The sequence below is a fragment of the Xenopus tropicalis genome, chromosome 2 (assembly GCF_000004195.4).
Source record: "Xenopus tropicalis strain Nigerian chromosome 2, UCB_Xtro_10.0, whole genome shotgun sequence".
Taxonomy (NCBI): domain Eukaryota; kingdom Metazoa; phylum Chordata; class Amphibia; order Anura; family Pipidae; genus Xenopus; species Xenopus tropicalis.
This window is the reverse complement of record NC_030678.2, coordinates 175,941,261-175,962,818: the sequence shown is the minus strand read 5'-3', so window position 1 is coordinate 175,962,818 and position 21,558 is coordinate 175,941,261. Positions and strand designations below refer to the sequence as shown.

At 47.2% G+C, this 21,558-nt stretch overlaps 2 protein-coding genes across 2 annotated transcripts in view; both read right to left on the bottom strand.

Moving 5' to 3' along the window:
• Positions 1-1,866: 1,866 nt before the first annotated feature.
• Positions 1,867-17,797, bottom strand: LOC100497608 (olfactory receptor 1A1). Its single transcript, XM_031896242.1, has 2 exons — positions 17,776-17,797; positions 1,867-2,914 (listed from the first exon to the last, which is right to left on the bottom strand). The coding sequence occupies exons 1-2, from the start codon at positions 17,795-17,797 to the stop codon at positions 1,947-1,949; spliced, it is 990 nt and encodes a 329-aa protein (XP_031752102.1). The 3' UTR covers positions 1,867-1,946.
• cdk4 (cyclin-dependent kinase 4) overlaps positions 15,232-21,558 on the bottom strand; it is a 36,521-nt gene continuing 30,194 nt past the window's right edge. Inside the window, 3 exon segments of the mRNA NM_001016742.1 lie at positions 15,232-18,270; positions 19,493-19,628; positions 21,112-21,162. Of these exon segments, the coding sequence (NP_001016742.1) occupies positions 18,130-18,270; positions 19,493-19,628; positions 21,112-21,162 (328 nt within the window). The 3' untranslated portion in view covers positions 15,232-18,129.

The following is a 21,558-nucleotide window of genomic DNA, read 5'->3' as shown; positions in this document are numbered from 1 at the left end:
CTGCCAACTTGAGGGGAGTGGCAGGGGAGCCCTATACTAAATGCCGGCCTTACTCAGGGGTACTGATGGGAAATCTGCCCTGTTTCGCTTTGCTGCAAATGGGTATTTTTTCACGGCGGCTTTTTCCAAACCCATTAATTAATCAAGTTTTGCCCTGAGACGAGTATTTCCCCCGCATTGTTTTTAGATCAATACATTTTTGAGTATAAAATATCAAACAGTGTATTATACATTATTACATATCACATTTAACCCCTTTCTTTCTCATAGACTCAGTGGGGCTCATTTATAAAAACCCGCGCAGCTCAGAATTATTTGCACAGGGAATATATTTGCCCCCTCCCCCCCCCGTATTTATATATTTATATTTTTTCAGCCATGCAAAAATGTTTTCTCGACCCTGTGTGGGAGAAGGTGATTGGGGGCGGGGCTAGCCTTGGGTGCTAGGGGTAGGGTTACCAATAGGCGCTACTTTCGCTTCCTTTGGGACCAAATAATGTTTTTTTTAAATATAAAATTATTTCATATATAATATCATTTTTGTTTTGAGGCCTAAGCACTGCCCTATGTATTGGGCTTTCCCAGCGCCGTTACTTTATAGAGAGATTTACACACGTACGTTCCCATAGGTTTGGCCCTTCTTAAAGTCTGCGTGAGATGCCTAGTAGAGTCACGTGGTGTGGGTGGAGTCACATGATAGGGGTGGAGTCACACGGTTGGGGTGGAGTCGCGTGGTGGGGGTGGAGTCACATGGTGGGGGTGGAGTGTGGATGGAAGCCAAATCAAGGTGTCGCCTTCATGTGGAAGCCGGGTCGGACTGGGGGGTGCAGGGCCCACCAGGCCTGCCGCGTCACCTGCACCCCTAAGGACCCCTGTTGCACCCACTTACCACCCGCAGGGGCCCCGCTGAGCCTCCCTGACCCCCCACAGGGGCCCCCGCCCAACGTCCTTCCCTGAGTATATCAGTTTAACTCATCAGGGGAGGAAAACAGTTGGCCGGGGGAGCACCGACAAGGATTGGGTCTGGGCCACCAGGGCCTACTGAGTTTTTTCCCGGTGTCCCGGCGGCCCAGTCCGACCCTGTGTGGGAGAAGGTGATTGGGGGCAGGGGCCCTTGGGTGCCTTGGGAGCCATCACCTGTAGGTAGGGTTACCACCTTTTCCCCCTAGTATACTGGCCTGGGATAAGGGTTTATGGTTGAACGTGATGGACGTATGTCTTTTTCAACCCAACTTACTATGTTACTATCTAAGGGAAGTCATAGGGGCAGGGAGTAGGAGTTTTGGGGTGTTGGGGTGGGATTAGGCATGTTGGGGACCTGGTCACAAAGAACAGGTCTGAGTGGTTAAAAGTAAATGCTGCAGGGGGGGAATTTAAGAAATAGGGGAAATTACCAATATACTGGCAAATATATTGTGTATTGCCGTCCTGTGGGTTTGCCATTGGGTTCGGCAAGTTCGGGGTGACCTTGACCTCGGCCCACGCACGACCCACCAGCAGGTGACATCACAAAGAGGGCGGGGGATGGTGGGCGGTGCCTATGAATTCAGAGGCTTGCATCTTCCCGCTCTTTGAATTTATAGGCAAGTGCCCACCACAGCCTGCCCCCTTTGTGATGTCATCAGCGGGGCAGGATGGGCGTGTCTATAAATAGAGGGGAGAAGCCGCACATCACTAATTGCCGGTAAATTTGTAATACTGGATCTAGCAGGTGATTTTCGAGCCGGTTGGTCTGCCCCTGTCCTGCACAGAGAGGCCGGTGCCTCTATTCTATTAACTAGCACCACCTTCCTAACTCTCCCGCTTTCTAATCTTAATTTATATCTAAGAATAAAAGAAACACCATCAGAATATTATTTGTTCATATATTTTATTACTATCCATTTGCAATAATTAATATCCAGGCTACATATACTGTATATAGTGTATATCCGTTGAACTGTCAACTACATTAGAGACCCAACTTTCCTTCTGTACAAGTCTCTGAGAGTGACCTGGATCTCCTTGTTCCTCAGACAGTAGATGACGGGGTTAGCGACGTGGGGCAGAAACGTGTACAAGCAAAGGATGAGAACGTCGGCATCGGCACTGTCAATCAAGCGGACGTAACTGGCCACGTAGAGGAAGAGCCTGGGGATGTAGTACATACCGGTCACAAGGAGGTGGGTGGTGCAGGTGTAGAACATCTTCCCCAAGTTCTCCGAGCGCAAAGACGAATTGATGACCCCGATGATGATGACGTAGGACAATATGATGAAGGCCAAGGGCACCAGGAGCACAATGAGGCTGAGGCTCAGGTTCACCACGCGGAAAGTCGACAAATCAGAACAAATCAAGGGGACAACAAATGTCCTGGAACAGAAGCAGCTGTTGATTTTATATTTCCCACAAAAAGGAACGTCGAGGATCAGGAAAGTGATGACGGAAGAGACCCCGGTGGCCAAGACCAAGGAGAAGAAGCAGATGATGAGCGTGACCTTCGGGGTTATTAGAGCTGCGTATCTCAGCGGCTGGCCAATCGCAATGAGGCGGTCCCCCGCCATCAGCATGATGAGATATGAGTCCAGAGACCCCAACAGATGCACAAGAGACATCTGAAAGTAACAGCCGGAGAAGGACATTCTGCCGTCTCCAAACCAATACTTGGCAATGATCTTGGGCAGCGTCACGGTGTCGAACAGAAGGTCGGAGAGGGCCAGGTTTGCAACGAGGATGTACATTGGTTGGTGAAGATTTCTTTTAGGGAGGATTAAGGCTATGACGGTGCCGTTAGCGCCCAGAGACATCATATAGATAACGAAAAACGCCAGCGAGATGGGAATGTGATACCCCTGTGGGACCCCCGGGAAACCCATAAGAACAAAGTCAGTGGCTCCCGACCCATTAGCCATGTCCTCTCTCAGCAGGAGCCAATCTGTAAGGGAAATGATACCATTAACTCTAATATTAGGCAACATTAAAGGGGATATAAACCCTGCTGCCCAGCGCGGCTCAACCCAACGTTACTCAGTTGTTACTGGGCTACAAATCCCACAATAATGTAACATATAATGAAGCTTGGGGCATGCTGGGAGCTGTAGTCCAGCAACATCAGGGCTGTATTCTTAAAGCAATATTGCCCAATAAAACTTTCCCCCAAATCCCCACAGCCAGCGACTGCTTTAACATGCGAAAAATCCTCCAATGAGAATCCCAGCTGATGTGAGTAAATCCGGCTCCCTGTTCTCTGTTCCTGCAATTGGAGTTGGGAGCAATAAGCACAGTTTCCCAGCACTGAACAAGTCTGTCCCTTTATCCCCATGTCTGATTCCTGTGCCATATAATGAGGGGAGAAAATGCCATCATTATCTCTATATGTAAGGTACCAGCAAGGGGCCTGACACAGTGCTGGGAATCAGCATTCTCACTGGGCAGTTCTTTTGCATTTATAATCAACTTATTTATCAGTACAATTCTCATTGGGGAATTTCCTTGCATCTATAATGATGGTTTTTTGGCAACTTCTATAGCAACACTAGGGGGCGCCGTGGGGCAGCATCATGGCTGGGTTTATATCCCCTTTAAAAGGAACTGTCACCCTGACATTGTTTCCCCCACCACAGGCGGGGCTAATAGAGTCTGCACTCCAACTGGGGAAACAATATTTTAAAAAAATAAATAACCCCCACCAGTGCTAGGGTGCCCACATTGGAAGGGAGCTCTATACCGGAGTAATTGGGGGGCCCCTTGCTTTGACTTCAATCATCCAAAAATGATTGGGGCTGTTAGAGAAGTTAGAGAACGAGGCCCCCTGGCAAAGCAGGGAGTTGGGGCAGGATCAGGAATGTGCCCCCGGGTGCCGGGGTCGGGCATCAGTTTCATCACCTGCAGGGGCAAGGCTTTTATATAATAAAACTATAAGCAGGAATAATCCTACCTCCAAATTTATATAAAGCAAATGGATAAACTCTGGAGAGTCTGCAGTAAAGAGCCCCTTCCTATGCTGATGGTGAGATCCCCTTTCCTCCCCACCCCCAATGTATCACTCATTCCCCTCTCTTGGTAGGGAATCCCATAACCTGACTGCCCTTACAGTAAGGAACCCCTTCCTATGCTGATGGTGAGATCCCCTTTCCTCCCCACCCCCAATGTATCACTCATTCCCCTCTCTTGGTAGGGAATCCCATAACCTGACTGCCCTTACAGTAAGGAACCCCTTCCTATGCTGATGGTGAGATCCCCTTTCCTCCCCACCCCCAATGTATCACTCATTCCCCCTCTCTTGGTAGGGAATCCCATAACCTGACTGCCCTTACAGTAAGGAGCCCCTTCCTATGCTGATGGTGAGATCCCCTTTCCTCCCCCCCCCAATGTATCACTCATTCCCCCTCTCTTGGTAGGGAATGCCATAACCTGACTGCCCTTACAGTAAGGAACCCCTTCCTATGCTGATGGTGAGATCCCCTTTCCTCCCCACCCCCAATGAATCACTCATTCCCTCTCTCTTGGTAGGGAATCCCGTAACCTGACTGCCCTTACAGTAAGGAACCCCTTCCTATGCTAATGGTGAGATCTCCTTTCCTCCCCACCCCCAATGAATCACTCATTCCCTCTCTCTTGGTAGGGAACCCCATAGCCTGACTGCCCTTACAGTAAGGAACCCCTTCCTATGCTGATGGTGAGATCTCCTTTCCTCCCCACCCCCAATGAATCACTCATTCCCCCTCTCTTGGTAGGGAACCCCATAACCTGACTGCCCTTACAGTAAGGAACCCCTTCCTATGCTGATGGTGAGATCCCCTTTCCTCCCCACCCCCAATGAATCACTCATTCCCCCTCTCTTGGTAGGGAATCCTATAACCTGACTGCCCTTACAGTAAGGAACCCCTTCCTATGCTGATGGTGAGATCCCCCTTCCCTCCCCACCCCCAATGTATCACTCATTCCCCCTCTCTCGGTAGGGAACCCCATAACCTGACTGTCCTTACAGTAAGGAACCCCTTCCTATGCTGATGGTGAGATCCCCTTTCCTCCCCACCCCCAATGTATCACTCATTCCCCCTCTCTTGGTAGGGAATCCCATAACCTGACTGCCCTTACAGTAAGGAACCCCTTCCTATGCTGATGGTGAGATCCCCCTTCCCTCCCCACCCCCAATGTATCACTCATTCCCCCTCTCTCGGTAGGGAACCCCATAACCTGACTGTCCTTACAGTAAGTAACCCCTTCCTATGCTGATGGTGAGATCCCCTTTCCTCCCCACCCCCAATGTATCACTCATTCCCCCTCTCTTGGTAGGGAACCCCATAACCTGACTGCCCTTACAGTAAGGAACCCCTTCCTATACTGATGGTGAGATCCCCTTTCCTCCCCATCCCCAATAAATCACTCATTCCCCCTCTCTTGGTAGGGAATCCCATAACCTGACTGCCCTTACAGTAAAGAGCCCCTTCCTATGCTGATGGTGAGATCTCCTTTCCTCCCCACCCCCAATGAATCACTCATTCCCCCTCTCTTGGTAGGGAACCCCATAACCTGACTGCCCTTACAGTAAGGAACCCCTTCCTATACTGATGGTGAGATCCCCTTTCCTCCCCATCCCCAATAAATCACTCATTCCCCCTCTCTTGGTAGGGAATCCCATAACCTGACTGCCCTTACAGTAAAGAGCCCCTTCCTATGCTGATGGTGAGATCTCCTTTCCTCCCCACCCCCAATGAATCACTCATTCCCCCTCTCTTGGTAGGGAACCCATAACCTGACTGCCCTTACAGTAAGGAACCCCTTCCTATACTGATGGTGAGATCCCCTTTCCTCCCCATCCCCAATAAATCACTCATTCCCCCTCTCTTGGTAGGGAATCCCATAACCTGACTGCCCTTACAGTAAAGAGCCCCTTCCTATGCTGATGGTGAGATCTCATTTCCTCCCCACCCCCAATGTATCACTCATTCCCCCTCTCTTGGTAGGGAATCCCATAACCTGACTGCCCTTACAGTAAAGAGCCCCTTCCTATGCTGATGGTGAGATCCCCTTTCCTCCCCATCCCCAATAAATCACTCATTCCCCCTCTCTTGGTAGGGAATCCCATAACCTGACTGCCCTTACAGTAAAGAGCCCCTTCCTATGCTGATGGTGAGATCTCATTTCCTCCCCACCCCCAATGAATGAAACCAGATTGCTGAAAAGCCACAGTGAAGAGCTGCTGAACAAAAAGATAAACTAGTTAAAAACCATTAGAAATAAAAAATGAAGACCAGAATATCACTGTCTACATTATACTACAAGTAAGCTGTACTCCCCATATGACGTATAGTTATGAAGCATCTCCCTGTCAAAACCGTATGGGATAGTTAGATACAGTGAAGCCCAATATTACCTCAATCCTCATTCCTTAGAGCCGACAACATAATTCGGATCAGAGACGTACCGGCACCGCGGCTGCTTCAGAAGATGAAATGGATCTTTTGCCTCCTGTATTTATGGGCCGATCCGGGAGGTCCCCGGTGGAACGAGGAGCAGTGGGACTATGGGTCACAATATATATATATATAATTATGGGAAAAAAAGAAATAAACAACCCTTATCCTTCATTACTTTATATACGCAGATCGTTTTACTTAATTAACTATAGTGATTCCACACTCAGAACTGTGAGTTTAAATCACTAAAAATAATAAATAAAACCTTAAATGACTAAATAATTATGTGCCGGACCGGCTGGAATAATCCTGTGATCATAGTGAATAAAACATTTTCAAAATCACATGTATTGTGTGTTAATTCGTTCAGTCTCACTAAACTCATGATTATTTTTATTAACATTCCTTTTATTGAGCATTTATACTGTATAACAGACACATTCAGTGCGGGACAGCGCTTATACTCGCTGTTATTTTACAATAAAATTGAACATCTAAACGGGTGGAGCTTTATTCATTGCAATTAGCACCTGCAGAGAAATAGTTAATCTCTAGTGATGAGCGAATCTGTTACGTTTCGCCGAAAAATTCGCAAATCTTTCAAAAGATCCGCAAAACAGCTAAAATGTCGTGCAGCAAAAAAATTGTCGCCCGCGACTATTCTTTTCTCTCCAGTGGCTATTCTTTTGTCACACGGCTATTCTTTTGTTGCCCTTGGCTATTATTTTGTTGCACGGCTATTCTTTTGTCACGCGGCTATTCTTTTGTTGTAAGCTCACTGGGGCAGGGACTGATGGGAATGGGATAGGGACCTTAGATTGTAAGCTCACTGGGGCAGGGGCTGATGGGAATGTGATAGGGACCTTAGATTGTAAGCTCACTGGGGCAGGGACTGATGGGAATGGGATAGGGACCTTAGATTGTAAGCTCACTGGGGCAGGGACTGATGGGAATGGGATAGGGACCTTAGATTGTAAGCTCACTGGGGCAGGGGGCTGATGGGAATGGGATAGGGACCTTAGATTGTAAGCTCACTGGGGCAGGGACTGATGGGAATGGGATAGGGACCTTAGATTGTAAGCTCACTGGGGCAGGGACTGATGGGAATGTGATAGGGACCTTAGAATGTAAGCTCACTGGGGCAGGGGCTGATGGGAATGTGATAGGGACCTTAGATTGTAAGCTCACTGGGGCAGGGACTGATGGGAATGGGATAGGGACCTTAGATTGTAAGCTCACTGGGGCAGGGACTGATGGGAATGGGATAGGGACCTTAGATTGTAAGCTCACTGGGGCAGGGACTGATGGGAATGGGATAGGGACCTTAGATTGTAAGCTCACTGGGGCAGGGACTGATGGGAATGGGATAGGGACCTTAGATTGTAAGCTCACTGGGGCAGGGACTGATGGGAATGTGATAGGGACCTTAGATTGTAAGCTCACTGGGGCAGGGACTGATGGGAATGGGATAGGGACCTTAGAATGTAAGCTCACTGGGGCAGGGGCTGATGGGAATGGGATAGGGACCTTAGATTGTAAGCTCACTGGGGCAGGGACTGATGGGAATGGGATAGGGGCCTTAGATTGTAAGCTCACTGGGGCAGGGGCTGATGGGAATGTGATAGGGACCTTAGATTGTAAGCTCACTGGGGCAGGGACTGATGGGAATGGGATAGGGACCTTAGATTGTAAGCTCACTGGGGCAGGGACTGATGGGAATGGGATAGGGGCCTTAGATTGTAAGCTCACTGGGGCAGGGGCTGATGGGAATGTGATAGGGACCTTAGATTGTAAGCTCACTGGGGCAGGGACTGATGGGAATGGGATAGGGGCCTTAGATTGTAAGCTCACTGGGGTACCCAAGGTACATTGCATGGAGCACACATTTCTATAACACACCCATGGGCTACTATTTAAAAAATATTCTCCTCTCTGAGCAAAAAAGGAGCTGGGACAAAACTCAGTGTATTAATAGTAATAGGCCCCGCCCCTTTAGCTATAGAGACCGAGTCACTTAGTTGTTATTGGCCCAGAGGAATCTCATTATGTAAAGAGGATCCTGGATCTATAAGACATTGGGAGAGCTGAGGGCAGGTCCCACAGGACAGACATGACTATGAGACCGCCCCTATGTAAAGCAGGGGGTGTGGTCTATATCTTCAGCCTCACTAAAGGCGGAGACTAAATGTGAGTCCTGAGGCAGGTTGCTATTTAATATTTATTTACTTTATTTACTGCTTTTATTGGATATGTTGTGACTTTATTGTATCTTGTATCGGTCTCAATGATTTGATTTAGTCTGAAAAAGTTCCATTCCCTTTGCGCCACTTGGTTCTGCTCTGCCTACTGGGCACCAAACTGTTAAAAAGACCCACGGAATTCGTATTTATGATGTTTCAGCTTTGTAACCAAGGAAACCTGAGAGATACAGTGCAGTAAAGTGCAAAGGATTCCGTTTGGAGTCTGAAGAACAAACTGAATGGAAAGAACAGGATTCTCTGGGGTCAACTTATTGTTTGGGGCTTTTACTGGATCTAAAAAGAGTATTTTTTCAGTAGCAAAAATGTCTGCCTAAAAAATTCCTTTGCACTTCGTGTATTTCGGGGTCTCTGCACAATGTCACATGCTTGAGCAATTAAAAACAGACCCCCCCCCCCCCCTAGCACCTAGGGAATGGGGGGGGGGGGGGGAATTTTAGCTGATTTTTCATAAATGTGATTTGAAATGTATTTACCCTTTTTTAATATTTACAAAAATATATGGGATTTCTAAGGTTACGGTTTGGAGGTTTTTATGGTCTCGCCACCTAATTGCACTTGTTTTATGGGCGGAGCTTCAAAAATTCTTTATTGTGCTGCTGGGGTTTTTTTTAGCATGAACTATAGATCTTTGAGGCCGATCTTGAAAGAAAAGATTATTCGGCAAAAAACAATTCAAAGTTATGATATGACATTTAAGTGGATAAAATATGTTTGAAATGTGGCTGTTAGTGACAGGGTTAAGGCAAGTGACAGTTGTGTTACACCCCCCTCCTTTGAAAATACATTGTTAGATGCAGTAGTACTGTATTATATGCGGATGATTCAGCTTTTTCACATGTACCTATGCTGCCACCTTGTGGCTGATTTAGATTATTGCCTTTCTGATATTACACAAGGAAATCCACTCAAAAACATTTTTTTGGAGAATATAATTCATTCCTTATGTGTAACTGTCACTGTGTCTGTCCCTTTCCCTTCTCTGCACTGCTGGTTCTGACTCCTGATACAACTCCCCAATATCCATTCATTCCTCATTCTCACTGGGTTTATAGTTATGTGTAACTGTCACTGTGTCTGTCCCTTTCCCTTCCCTGCACTGCTGGTTCTGACTCCTGATACAACTCCCCAATATCCATTCATCCCTCATTCTCACTGGGTTTATAGTTATGTGTAACTGTCACTGTGTCTGTCCCTTTCCCTTCCCTGCACTGCTGGTTCTGACTCCTGATACAACTCCCCAATATCCATTCATTCCTCATTCTCACTGGGTTTATAGTTATGTGTTACTGTCACTGTCACTGTGTCTGCTCCCTTTCCCTTCCCTGCACTGCTGGTTCTGACTCCTGATACAACTCCCCCAATACCCATTCATTCCTCATTCTCACTGGGTTTATAGTTATGTGTAACTGTCACCTGTGTCTGTCCCTTTCCCCTTCCCTGCACTGCTGGTTCTGACTCCTGATACAACTCCCCAATATCCATTCATTCCTCATTCTCACTGGGTTTATAGTTATGTGTAACTGTCACTGTGTCTGTCCCTTTCCCTTCCCTGCACTGCTGGTTCTGACTCCTGATACAACTCCCCAATATCCATTCATCCCTCATTCTCACTGGGTTTATAGTTATGTGTAACTGTCACTGTCTGTCCCTTTCCCTTCCCTGCACTGCTGGTTCTGACTCCTGATACAACTCCCCAATATCCATTCATTCTCATTCTCACTGGGTTTATAGTTATGTGTAACTGTCACTGTGTCTGTCCCTTTCCCTTCCCTGCACTGCTGGTTCTTGGACTCCTGATACAACTCCCCAATATCCATTTCATTCCTCATTCTCACTGGGTTTATGTTATGTGTAACTGTCACTGTGTCTGTCCTTTCCCCTTCCCTGCACTGCTGGTTCCTGATGACAGACTCCCCATATCCACTCATCCCTCATTCCTCAACTGGGTTTATAGTTATGTGTAACTGTCACTGTGTTCCTGTCCCTTTCCCTTCCCTGCACTGCTGGTTCTGGACTCCTGATACAACTCCCCAAATATATCCATTCATCCCTCATTCTCACTGGTTTATAGGTATGTGTAACTGTCACTGTTTGTCTGTCCCTGGTCCCTTCTCTTTGCCACTGCTTGGTTCTGACTCCTGATACAACTCCCCAATATCCATTCATCCCTCATTCTCACTGGGTTTGATAGTTATGTTGTAACTGTCACTGTGTTCTGTCCCTTTGCCTTCCCCACTGCTGGTTCTTGACTCCTTGCATACAACTCCCCAATACCCCATTCATCCTCATGTTTCTCACTGGGTTTATAGTATGTGTAATGTCACTGTGTCTGGTCCCTTTCCCTTCCTGCACTGCCTGGTTCTGACTCCTGATACAACTCCCCAATACCCATTCATTCCTCTATTCTCACTGGGTTTATAGTTATGTGTAACTGTCACTTCGTGTCTGTCCCTTTCCCTCCCTGCACTGCTGGTTCTGACTCCTGATACAACTCCCCAATGTCCATTATTCCTCATTCTCACTGGGTTTATAGTTATGTGTAACTGTCACTGGTCTGTCCCTTCCCTTCCCTGCACTGCTGGTTCTGACTCCTGATACAACTCCCATGTCATTCATTCTCATTCTCACTGGGTTATAGTTATGTGTAACTGTCACTGTGTCTCGTCCCTGCTCGTGGTGCTGGTTCTGACTCCTGATACAACTCCCCAATGTCCATTCATTCCTCATTCTCACTGGGTTTATAGTTATGTGTAACTGTCACTGTGTCTGTCCTTTCCCTTCCCTGCACTGCTGGTTCTGACTCCTGATACAACTCCCCAATACCCATTCATCCCTCATTCTCACTGGGTTTATAGTTATGTGTAACTGTCACTGTGTCTGTCCCTTTCCCTTCCCTGCACTGCTGGTTCTGACTCCTGATACAACTCCCCAATACCCATTCATTCCTCATTCTCACTGGGTTTATAGTTATGTGTAACTGTCACTGTGTCTGTCCCTTTCCCTTCCCTGCACTGCTGGTTCTGACTCCTGATACAACTCCCCAATACCCATTCATCCCTCATTCTCACTGGGTTTATAGTTATGTGTAACTGTCACTGTGTCTGTCCCTTTCCCTTCCCTGCACTGCTGGTTCTGACTCCTGATACAACTCCCCAATATCCATTAATTTCTTTGGAACTGGTTTATACATTTGGAAAGGTACAGGTATGGGACCTGTTATCCAGAATGCTCAGGACCTGGTGTTTACCAGATAAGGGTTTGTTCTATAATTTGGATCTCCATAACTACATTGTGCTACAAATCATGTGAACGTGAGTTAAACCCAATAGGATTGTTTTGCCTCCACTTAATGATTAATTATATATTTTTATATTTAATTTAACTTTGCATATGTCACAGAATGGCCAGTTCTAAACAACTTTTCAATTGGTCTTCATTATTTTGCATTATTTACCTTCTTCCAACTCTTTCCCACTTTTCAAATGGTGAGCCAATGTTACTGTTATTTTACTATTCATATACCAGTCTATCATTCAAACCACTCCCTAGTTGCTAAGGTAATATGGACCCTAGCAACCAGATAGCTGTTGAAACCCCAAACTGCAGAGCTGCTGAAAAAGTACAAATAAAAAATGAAGACCAATTGCAAATTATCTCAGAATATCATAGTAACCGTTACCGTACAGTTGAACAACCCCTATAAGTACAAGTTACTGTTTTATTAATACAGATACACACAGGAATCATCTTTAAAATGTTGAATTATTTGCGTATAATGGAGCCTATAGGAGACGCCTTCCTGTGATTCTGAGCTCTCTGGATAATGGGTTTCTGGATAACAGATTCAAATTGCCTCCAAATCCAATAAACAAATATTTACCTTTTTTTATTCAGTACCCGAGATGCCCCCCAGTCTCACTGCTCTTTATGATAAGGGGCAAAACAGCAGCCCTGCCCTTTGCTCACCGGCGACAGGTCTCTGCATTACTGCACCTTCTGCCCCATGAATGCATGGCTACCTGCCTGCGGCTGCACTGGATTCATGAGGGGCACCAGGATGGATGGAACTTGCCCTCTCCAGCCCCACCCACCCCAACTTGCACACCATTCATTATTGGGGGGCTCCAGTGGGGGTATTGCACTACAGAGTGGTCCTTACCACAATGCCCTATGGCAGTCTGTATGTACCCAGCCCCACTCTTACTAACCTATGTAATAAAAGGCCCTAAGTTTGCCCAGTAGCAGTAACCTATAGCAACCAATAAGATGCTTGCTTTTAAACAGGTGACCAGTAATTGCTACCCACAAATTGGCTACTGTGGTTTCCTGCTCCTGGGCAAACTTAGTGCCCTTTCTAATCTGGACCGAGGGGCAGAGTGCACGTAGGCCCTTGATGAATAAGCCCTATATGCACTTGTGACAGGGGCATAAGAATATGATCCGTGTAGTATCTGATGGGAAACCAGTACTGTTTGGCCCAGTCCATAGGGATTAATGAAAGCTAACACTACGACCAATGCTAAACAGTCAGGCCCGGATTGGTGGTAGCGTGCCCCCCCCCCGTTGATGTGCCGGATGAGCCGATACCCGCGGGTTGGGACGATCTTTGCACATTTTCAGGTCGCGGGTTCGAGTTCAGCTCTTCTGCTTGCTCTCCCCGCCGGCTAACAGTACCGGCTTCCTGGTTCCGCTCTCTCAGGGCCCACCCAGCCCTAAAGGTCCCCATACACGGACCGATTGACTTCGACGCTCTCGAGAACTGAAGGCAAAATGCGTTATTTACAACATCTAGCGAGGCACCAAATCCACTATTTTTGGGTTCGGCCAAACCCCGAATCCCTTGTAAAAGATCCGGACGAATACCGAACCGAATCCAGGCGACGGAATGGGCAAAATAGAAGAATTTTTTAGCTTCTTTGTTCACGTGACCAAAGTCACATGATTTTACAGATTCCGTTTGGCCGGCCACTTAGATTCGGTGCTCCCTACTTTTATTAAACGTGCAAATTTAGGTTCAGATTCCGTAGAGGATTTGGGGTAATAAAGAGAATTATGGTTCCATAGATGCCCAATTATAGCCGCCGATAGACCCCGCCCACCCCAAGCAACAATTGACAGTTTAATCCAGTTCTTGGTCAACCGCGCTCTCTGCCCCCTCCGGGAGCCGACTTGCTCTGAAGAATCGGAGTCGTGCCGCCGGGGCAGCTTCCCCATGAAATAGAAATTCGCTTATCCATATAAAAACAAATAAAAGCCCATCAGAGCTCGACCAATCGTTTCCCTCGTCGGTAATAAGGCGCCCCCGGCCGCGGATCTCCCATCGTCCTTACAAAACCGGAGAATAGAAATCCCGAATATAAAAACATTATCGTAAAACAGAAGGACAAAAGAAAAAACAAAATGGTGGAAATATTTCAGTTGAGCACCAACGATTATCGGCCTGTATAGGGGCACTAACAGTGGCCATCGACTGGCCTGCCCAACTGATATCTGGCCTGAAATTGGCCAGATATTGATCGGGCAGGTTAAAAAATGTAGTCGGATCGGGGACCGCATCGCCTCCCGAACAGACTGTGCCTATTACCGTCGTTTATAATTTGAATTATCCTGAATTCGCCCATAGGTGCTGGAGAAGATCCGCCATGCTTGGGGACCTCGCCAAACAAGCGAATCCTAATGTGTATGGCCACCTTAATCCTTTTGTGACATCATTGGTGGGCGGTTTTGGTGCAGGTCTATAACTAGAGGGGACTAGCCGGGTCAGGTAGGGTTAGGGCTGGGAGGGGGCACATCACCACAAGCCAGCTGCCCCTCAACTTCGCTCACATACGGAGCACTGGGGGCTGTAGATCTCTGGCCGTCCCATCCGATCCTGGGTACAAGCGGAGGGAGTAAAGGTCCCCATACACGTATAGATTCGCTCACTTGGCGAGGTCACGGGTGGTGCCACCTACGGGTGGGCAACATCGAGGAACATGTAGGTTAATTTGATCGAATTATAATGGCGCCAATGGGGCAGTCTGTTTGGGGACTGCATAAACGAAGTCCCCGATACTACTAAATCTTTTCACCTGCCCGATCGATATCTGCCCAGGCCAGATATCAGTCGGCCATGCCATTCGTTCCTGCCCCTACACAGGCCGATAAGCTGCCGAATCGGCCTAAGGGACCCATATCGGGAGCTACAATTGGCCCGTGTATGGGGACCTTTAGATTGGCGGCTGACAGTGGGCGGGCGCTGTAAGCAATATGTGGCACACTTGATGCTTATACCCGAGTTGCCTTGCCCCATCCATACACAAACTGGTTACCATTTGGCTTGCGGTTGGGCAGTACGGCAATAAACACTCGTGCCTCACTATACGGAAACCCCCCTTCCCAACGGCCAAAACCGGCTCAAACAAACAGAATGAAACCTACGTTTATTCGGAACAAGAGAACGTCCCCCCCCCCCCCCCCCGCGCTTTGCTAGAACCATAGTATTTACAGACATTCTAACCAGCCGCCGGGGGGCAATGGCACCAACCCACTCGCATGGAGAATTACAAAGTAACACGGGCACAAGGCGGTTACCATTCAGCCTGGAACTTACCAGCAAACAGTGTAGGTGGGTTTATTAACATTTCACAATATTTCATAATACATTGGGCTAAAAACTGTGACGAGAGAAAGAACAAAACCCCTAAAATTGCAGGAAAGACTCCCAGCGCTTAGCAACCAATAGAAAAAAAAAAAGCAGATATAAATTAATATTATTACTCTCTGCACTTAATCATTGTTAATACCAAATAACACCCCCACGAGCTGCAGAATTGGGCAGGACTGTCACTATCCAATGGTTCGACATCTACAGGGGGCCCCAGCTAACTACAACTAACTTCAACGGGATCCAGCAGGGAACACCGGTACTGGCAGTTCTGACCAGGAAGACACGTTGAGAAAAGCCACTACTCACCTCAGTATTTTTCTTTTTGAAGTCGGTGGCTCCACTCCGCTGGCTGAAATACATTATCAGAGAAAGTGTCCCGAGTGCCAGACGGGTTTTAGTGATGCCCCCCACCCTGCAGCTTATCCTCAGACCCTCGACAAACCTCGGAGGGGACCAGGGTTGGACACCCTTGGTCTTTGTCAATGATAATAATATAAAACAAAGTTGCAAAGAAACCAATACTCAACATTAACATTTACCAGCTGTCTGTTGGGAGGCGGAGCTTCCAGTCCTGAGGGATGAAAGCTTTGTCTGGTAGGTGCTTTGAGCCATTATAAAGCAAACCCACCCTCCCCAAACCCCAGCATTGTATTGTCTTATAAAATTCATAATAACAATGATAAAACTTTATAGGCAATGGTCGACACTTAATAGGGCGGCGACTGCCGCCTGTCGTCCTATCTAATAAACAGAAAAGCGGCGTTGATCCTGAAGTTTCAGGCCCTCCTCCCTCTATAGTTAATATGAATTGCCGGGAAAACAGCAAATCCTCAGTGGTTACCGCTGTCCCCAATGGTCATTCCCTATAAAGGGTGGCAGTTTGAAGTCACCGGTGGCATTTAGTCGCTATGTTTATCTTATGTAGTGTTACCATTACGGGTAGGAAGATTCCAGCGGCATCAGTTACTCTCCTATCGCCCCTATACTCGCACCAATGGGGACTGCCGATTCCCACCCAATTGCGACTTCGACCGGATCAGTAGACTTCAATATGAAATGTAGCATTCGTAGCTGGCAGCTGGACCGACAGCGCCCCAACCATGATAATAGGGCTCAATGTTAATAGACAATGGTTAATAGTGGCAATAGGAGGCAAAAGAAAGAATTTTGCGTTTAAGGGGCGGGATTTAGTTAAAGGGGTGGTTCACCTTTATATATGTTATACAATATCCTATTGCTAGAAATGTTGTCGTTGATCTTTATTATTTATAGTTTTTGAATTATTTGCCTTCTTCTATTCATATTGCAATCTCTCATCCAAACCGCTGCTCGGTTGATAAGGGAAACAAGACCCTAGCAACCAGACAGCTGCTGTAATTCCAAGCTGCTGAACAAAAGCTTCATAACTGAAAGACCCCAAATAATGGAAAAATGAAGACCAACTGTAAATCGTTTCAGAATAGCCGTCTCTACCTCCTACTAAAAGTTAATGTAAAGGTGAACTTCCCCTTTAATTTGTACAATTTATACCCAATGAACACCATGACAGCAATGGGCCCTTGACTGCCCAACATTTACCAGTATAAAAGATCAAGACGTCAGTCGGTTGGAGCTTCGGCCAATCCCCAGCATTTTTGCTGGCGTTCAGCCCAATTCCGACCCTTGTTGGTCACATGACTTGCTGAAGGCAAAATGCGTTATTTACAACTGCGCTTTCGACTTTCAATCTAGGGAAGCACCAAATTCACTATTTTTGGGGTTCGGCCAACCCCCCCCCCCCCAATCCTTTGTAAAAGATCCGGTCGAATACCGGACCAAATCCTAATTCGCATCTGTAAATCAGGCGACGGAATGGGCAAAATAGAAGAATTTTTTAGCTTCTTTGTTCACGTGACCAAAGTCACATGATTCAGTGCTCCCTACTTTTATCAAACGTGCAAATTTAGGTTCAGATTCCGTAGAGGATTATGGGTAATAAAGAGAATTATGGATTCCATGAATTCCTAGACGCCCAATTATAGCCGCAGATAGACCCCGCCCTCCCCAAGCAACAATTGACCGTTCAACCCAGTCCTTGGTCAACCACGCTATCTGCCCCCTCCGGTGGCCGACTTGCCCTGAAGAATTGTAGTCGCCCCGCCGGGGCAGTTTCCCCATGAAATAGAAATTCGCTTATCCATATAAAAACAAATAAAAGCCCAATCGTTTCGCTCGTCGGTAATAAGGCGCCTCCGGCCGCGGATCTCCCATGGTCCTCGCAAAACCGGAGAGTAGAAGTCCCCGAATATAAAAACATTATCGTAAAACGGAAGTACAAAAAAAACAAAATGGTGGAAATATTTCTGTTGGGTTTTGAACGGGCCGCTGGGCGCCGACGATGAGCACATGATCAAGTCGTCCATTTTGTTTTTCCTTTTTAACCAGAAAAAGCACCGTGATAAATATCGTGGCAAAGCCAAATCACCATGTGGTTCTTCAGACGCCATCATTGCGGAGGGCGGTGTAGCTTATTGTGCGCCTCGGGGTAGGGAAGCCCCCCACACCATAAATGTACGGACCGGATAAGGCACTAACGCGGAACGGCACAGTCCGCGCTGATCTCTATAGTGAAATCTGTTGGTCACAGTGAGGTTTGCGCCGTAAAATCCATTGTGGAAATGATCTGCTTTACTACACAAGGAAGGGGGGGGAACAAACGGGCACATTATTCATTATTTGTCGCCCCCTCCGGATAAAAACCCTCTTCGTAGGCAGAGAAAAAAGCAGATAATGTGGCCCCCCGATCAGTTCTGACCCCCCCCCCCAAGGGGGTGTGGTTTCATTTCACTTTGTCCGTGGCGGTGCAGATGTGCGTAAAGTGTTCTTGTTTGGCGCAGGCCTGGGGGTCCTCGGCAAAAAAGGGGTGGAGCAGAGCGTCGGAGGCGGAGATGCGTTTCTGAGGACTGAAGGTCAGCATGGCCTGCGGGGGGAGAGGGGGAAAGTATTACAAACGACAATGCAGATTATAAAGGGGGGGGGGGGGGGGGTTCATGTTAACTCTTAGTATGCTGTAGAGTGGACAGTTCTTAGAAATAAATAATGAAGACCAATTGAAAAGTTGCTAATAGATTTTTAATTATTCGCCGCCTTCTGCCTCTTTGCAGCTTTCAAATGGGGGTCACTGACCCCGGCAGCCAAACCCTATTGCTCTGTGAGGCTCCAGTTTATTGTTATTGGTACTTTTTATTCCTTATCTTTCTATTCAGCCCCTCCCCTATTCATATTCCCGTCTCTCATTCAAACCACTAACTGGTTACTAAGGGAATTTGGACCCTAGCAACTCTTTCCTGCTCTCAAATGGGGGTCACTGACCCCGGCAGCCAAACCCTATTGCTCTGTGAGGCTCCAGTTTTATTGTTACTGTTACTTTTTATTCCTTATCTTTCTATTCAGAGCCCTCCCCTATTCATATTCCAGTCTCTCAGCCTGGTTGCTAAGGTAAGCAAGTCCCTAGCAACCAGATAGCTGCTAAAATTCCAAACCACAAATAATAAAAAATGAAGACCAATTGCGTGGTTTGGGCCTCTGGATACTTAAAATAGAAGTAAAGGTAAAAACTCAGTAAGCTTTATCAGAAAGGTCTATGTAAATAGTGCAGCATTGCTGTGTACACATGTTCTTCTGTGTCAGACTTCCTGCTCATAGAAACATCCTTCAGGGCACGGGCACAGTCTGCTCCTCTCTCCCTCACCCTTTTCCTGCTCCCCCTCCCATCTAAACTGGCTGCCCCTCCCATCTAAACTGGCTGCCCCTCCCATCTAAACTGCCTGCCCCTCCCATCTAAACTGCCTGCCCCTCCCATCTAAACTGGCTGCCCCTCCCATCTGTACTGTGTAAGCTGAGCTACCAGCAGCCAGAGCTGCAGCAGGAAGCTACTGAGACCAAGCTAAAATGGCAGCTGCTATCTTAAACAAATAGAGGGGAGCTTCTAGGGCTGTTACTCAGGCAGGTAAAGCTTTCTGCAGAATAAATATAGGGTTCTAGGTGGCACTAATGTGGCTACGTTTTTGGGACCCTATACTCAAAGAACACAGAAAACCATTTGTATGGTGACTGCCTGCAAGATATACATGCAGCCAATGCATTTAGTATTTCCAGCACCATTTTGTCCAACCCCGAAGCCCAGGGCAGTGAGCACCTACCAGCAGCAGATTGGCTCCTATGGCATCAATTTCCGGCACAAACTTCTCCACCGGCTGCTGAGTCCTTGGGGAAAAGGCAGAACGTGGCAAAGTGACGTCGGCGGGCCACTCTTCTTCAGAAGGAAGCCCAATCATACTGGTGACACAAAGAACCATGTTAGAGAATGGGAAGGGGGGTCCCTTCTATGAGTAGGGGGCTCAGCACCCAATAGCAAATACATTCTGTCCAATTTGGCTACAATAGGCCTTTTTGCTGTATGAAGGGAGGGGGGTAATAAAGCTAAAATGAAGCAGCTAATCAGCCCTTGTGCCTTTTGTGCATTACACAATCCAGATGCGCCTTATCTCTATCTGCGGCCTCCACGCCGGGGGCCAAGGCACAGCAATTAGTCCCTTATCACTTGCCACAAGGGCCAGCTCCTTCCGCCCGGTGATGCAACTCACACGTGGAAGGATTCTGCTGAGCCACACTCTGCGCTTAGGGGGCAGAAAGTAATTCCAGTGATGCCTTTGAGGCACAAGCCCCAGCTTTATTTCTTGCTGACCCCCCCCCCCCCCCATAGGCCAAGATAGGGGTACGTACGGAGACTTGGCACGAGCCAATGAACATGCACTGGTGAGATCTGCTCACTTCATGCAGAGGAACGTATCAATGGGCCCTAGAGAACCCCCCCCCCCCTTAATGGAACTGTCCAATAAATATCTGACCCATCTACACTGGGAAATGACAGATTTGCACCCAGACATGGGACAAGCAGCTACTGGAGTGGCCGACATTAATATGTTTATGGCCATCTTTACACCCCTTCTCCCTACCTTGCCCACCCCCCCCCCCCCCCGTATCTTTCAATGGTTCAGCCCCGCTGCAAGGGGTGGGCTCGCCTTCAGGTTAAAGTTTAGTATGTTATACAATGGAATATTCTTAGCAACTTTTCAATTGGTCTTAATTTTTTTCCTAGTGTTTGAAATATTTGACTTCCACTTCTGCCTCTTTGCAGCTTTCAAATGGGGGTCACTGACCCCGGCAGCCAAAACCCATTGCCCCGTGAGGCTCCAGTTTTATTGTTATTGTTACTTTTTAGTACTTATATTTCTATTCAGGCCCTCCTCTACTCCTATTCCTGTCTCTCTTTCAAAACACTGCCTGGTTGCTAAGTTAAATTGGACCCTAGCAACCCTATAGCTGGTGAAATTCCAAACTGGAGAAGCTGCTGAACAAAAAAGCTAATTAAATAAACACAAAGACCAATTTCAAACTGTCTTACAATAGCTCTACATTATACAAAGAGTTAATTTAAAGGTGAACAGCCACTTTAATGGGAAAACCTGATTATGGAATACTTGCTATTATTGGAACCACAGTGGGGGGGGGGGGTAACAACCTGCACCCAATCTGCCTACGCCCTATGCTACTATCCTGCCCCAATACCATACTGGGGTAGAGAAAGTAATTACCAGTGACATGGTGACATCTCCAGCCAATCACAGGCCAGACTGGCAATAGATAATCAGGACAGTCATTCCCACCCCATGTGATGAAGTCCAACCTAAACTCCCAGGGAATAAAGGGGACGGTGGCCCCCTAGGAACCCACTAGTGACCCACCCACTGGTACTTACTCAAATATCTTGCACAATTGGTCGGCTTCGGAATTGCCACAAAACAGGGGCCTGAAACAGAAAATGGTATCAATACATGTCTGTGTGTATCTATAAAGCAGTGTTATTTCCCAGAATCCCCCCCCCAGTTACAGAGAATGCTGACCCAGAGCGATTGTGCCATTTCCCATGCCCTTCGGCCCTATGTAAGTCTGCTCTCCAACCCCCATAGCTTTTCTGTTTGATTTGGGACACGGGGCTGCTTGCTTTTCCACAGGAACCAGCACAATCAGCTCTATGAGATGAAAAGCAGCCCTGCGTTATTATTGTGTTGGACTTTACTTGCCCTTGAAATTGTGATGCCTGTTAAATATTTGGAATAGCAAAACCTTGACTTCTGATGTAGCATTAACATTCCCAGCGCCATGTCTATTACTGGTGCATAGCGGCCCATTTATACCCTTTAAA

Coding starts and splice junctions, on each gene's coding strand:
- LOC100497608 (XM_031896242.1), bottom strand. CDS start 17,797: ATGGCGTCTGAAGAACCACATG. Junction 2,915..17,775: donor GGCGTCTGAAGAACCACATG/GTGATTTGGCTT, acceptor TTTCCCTTACAG/ATTGGCTCCTGCTGAGAGAG.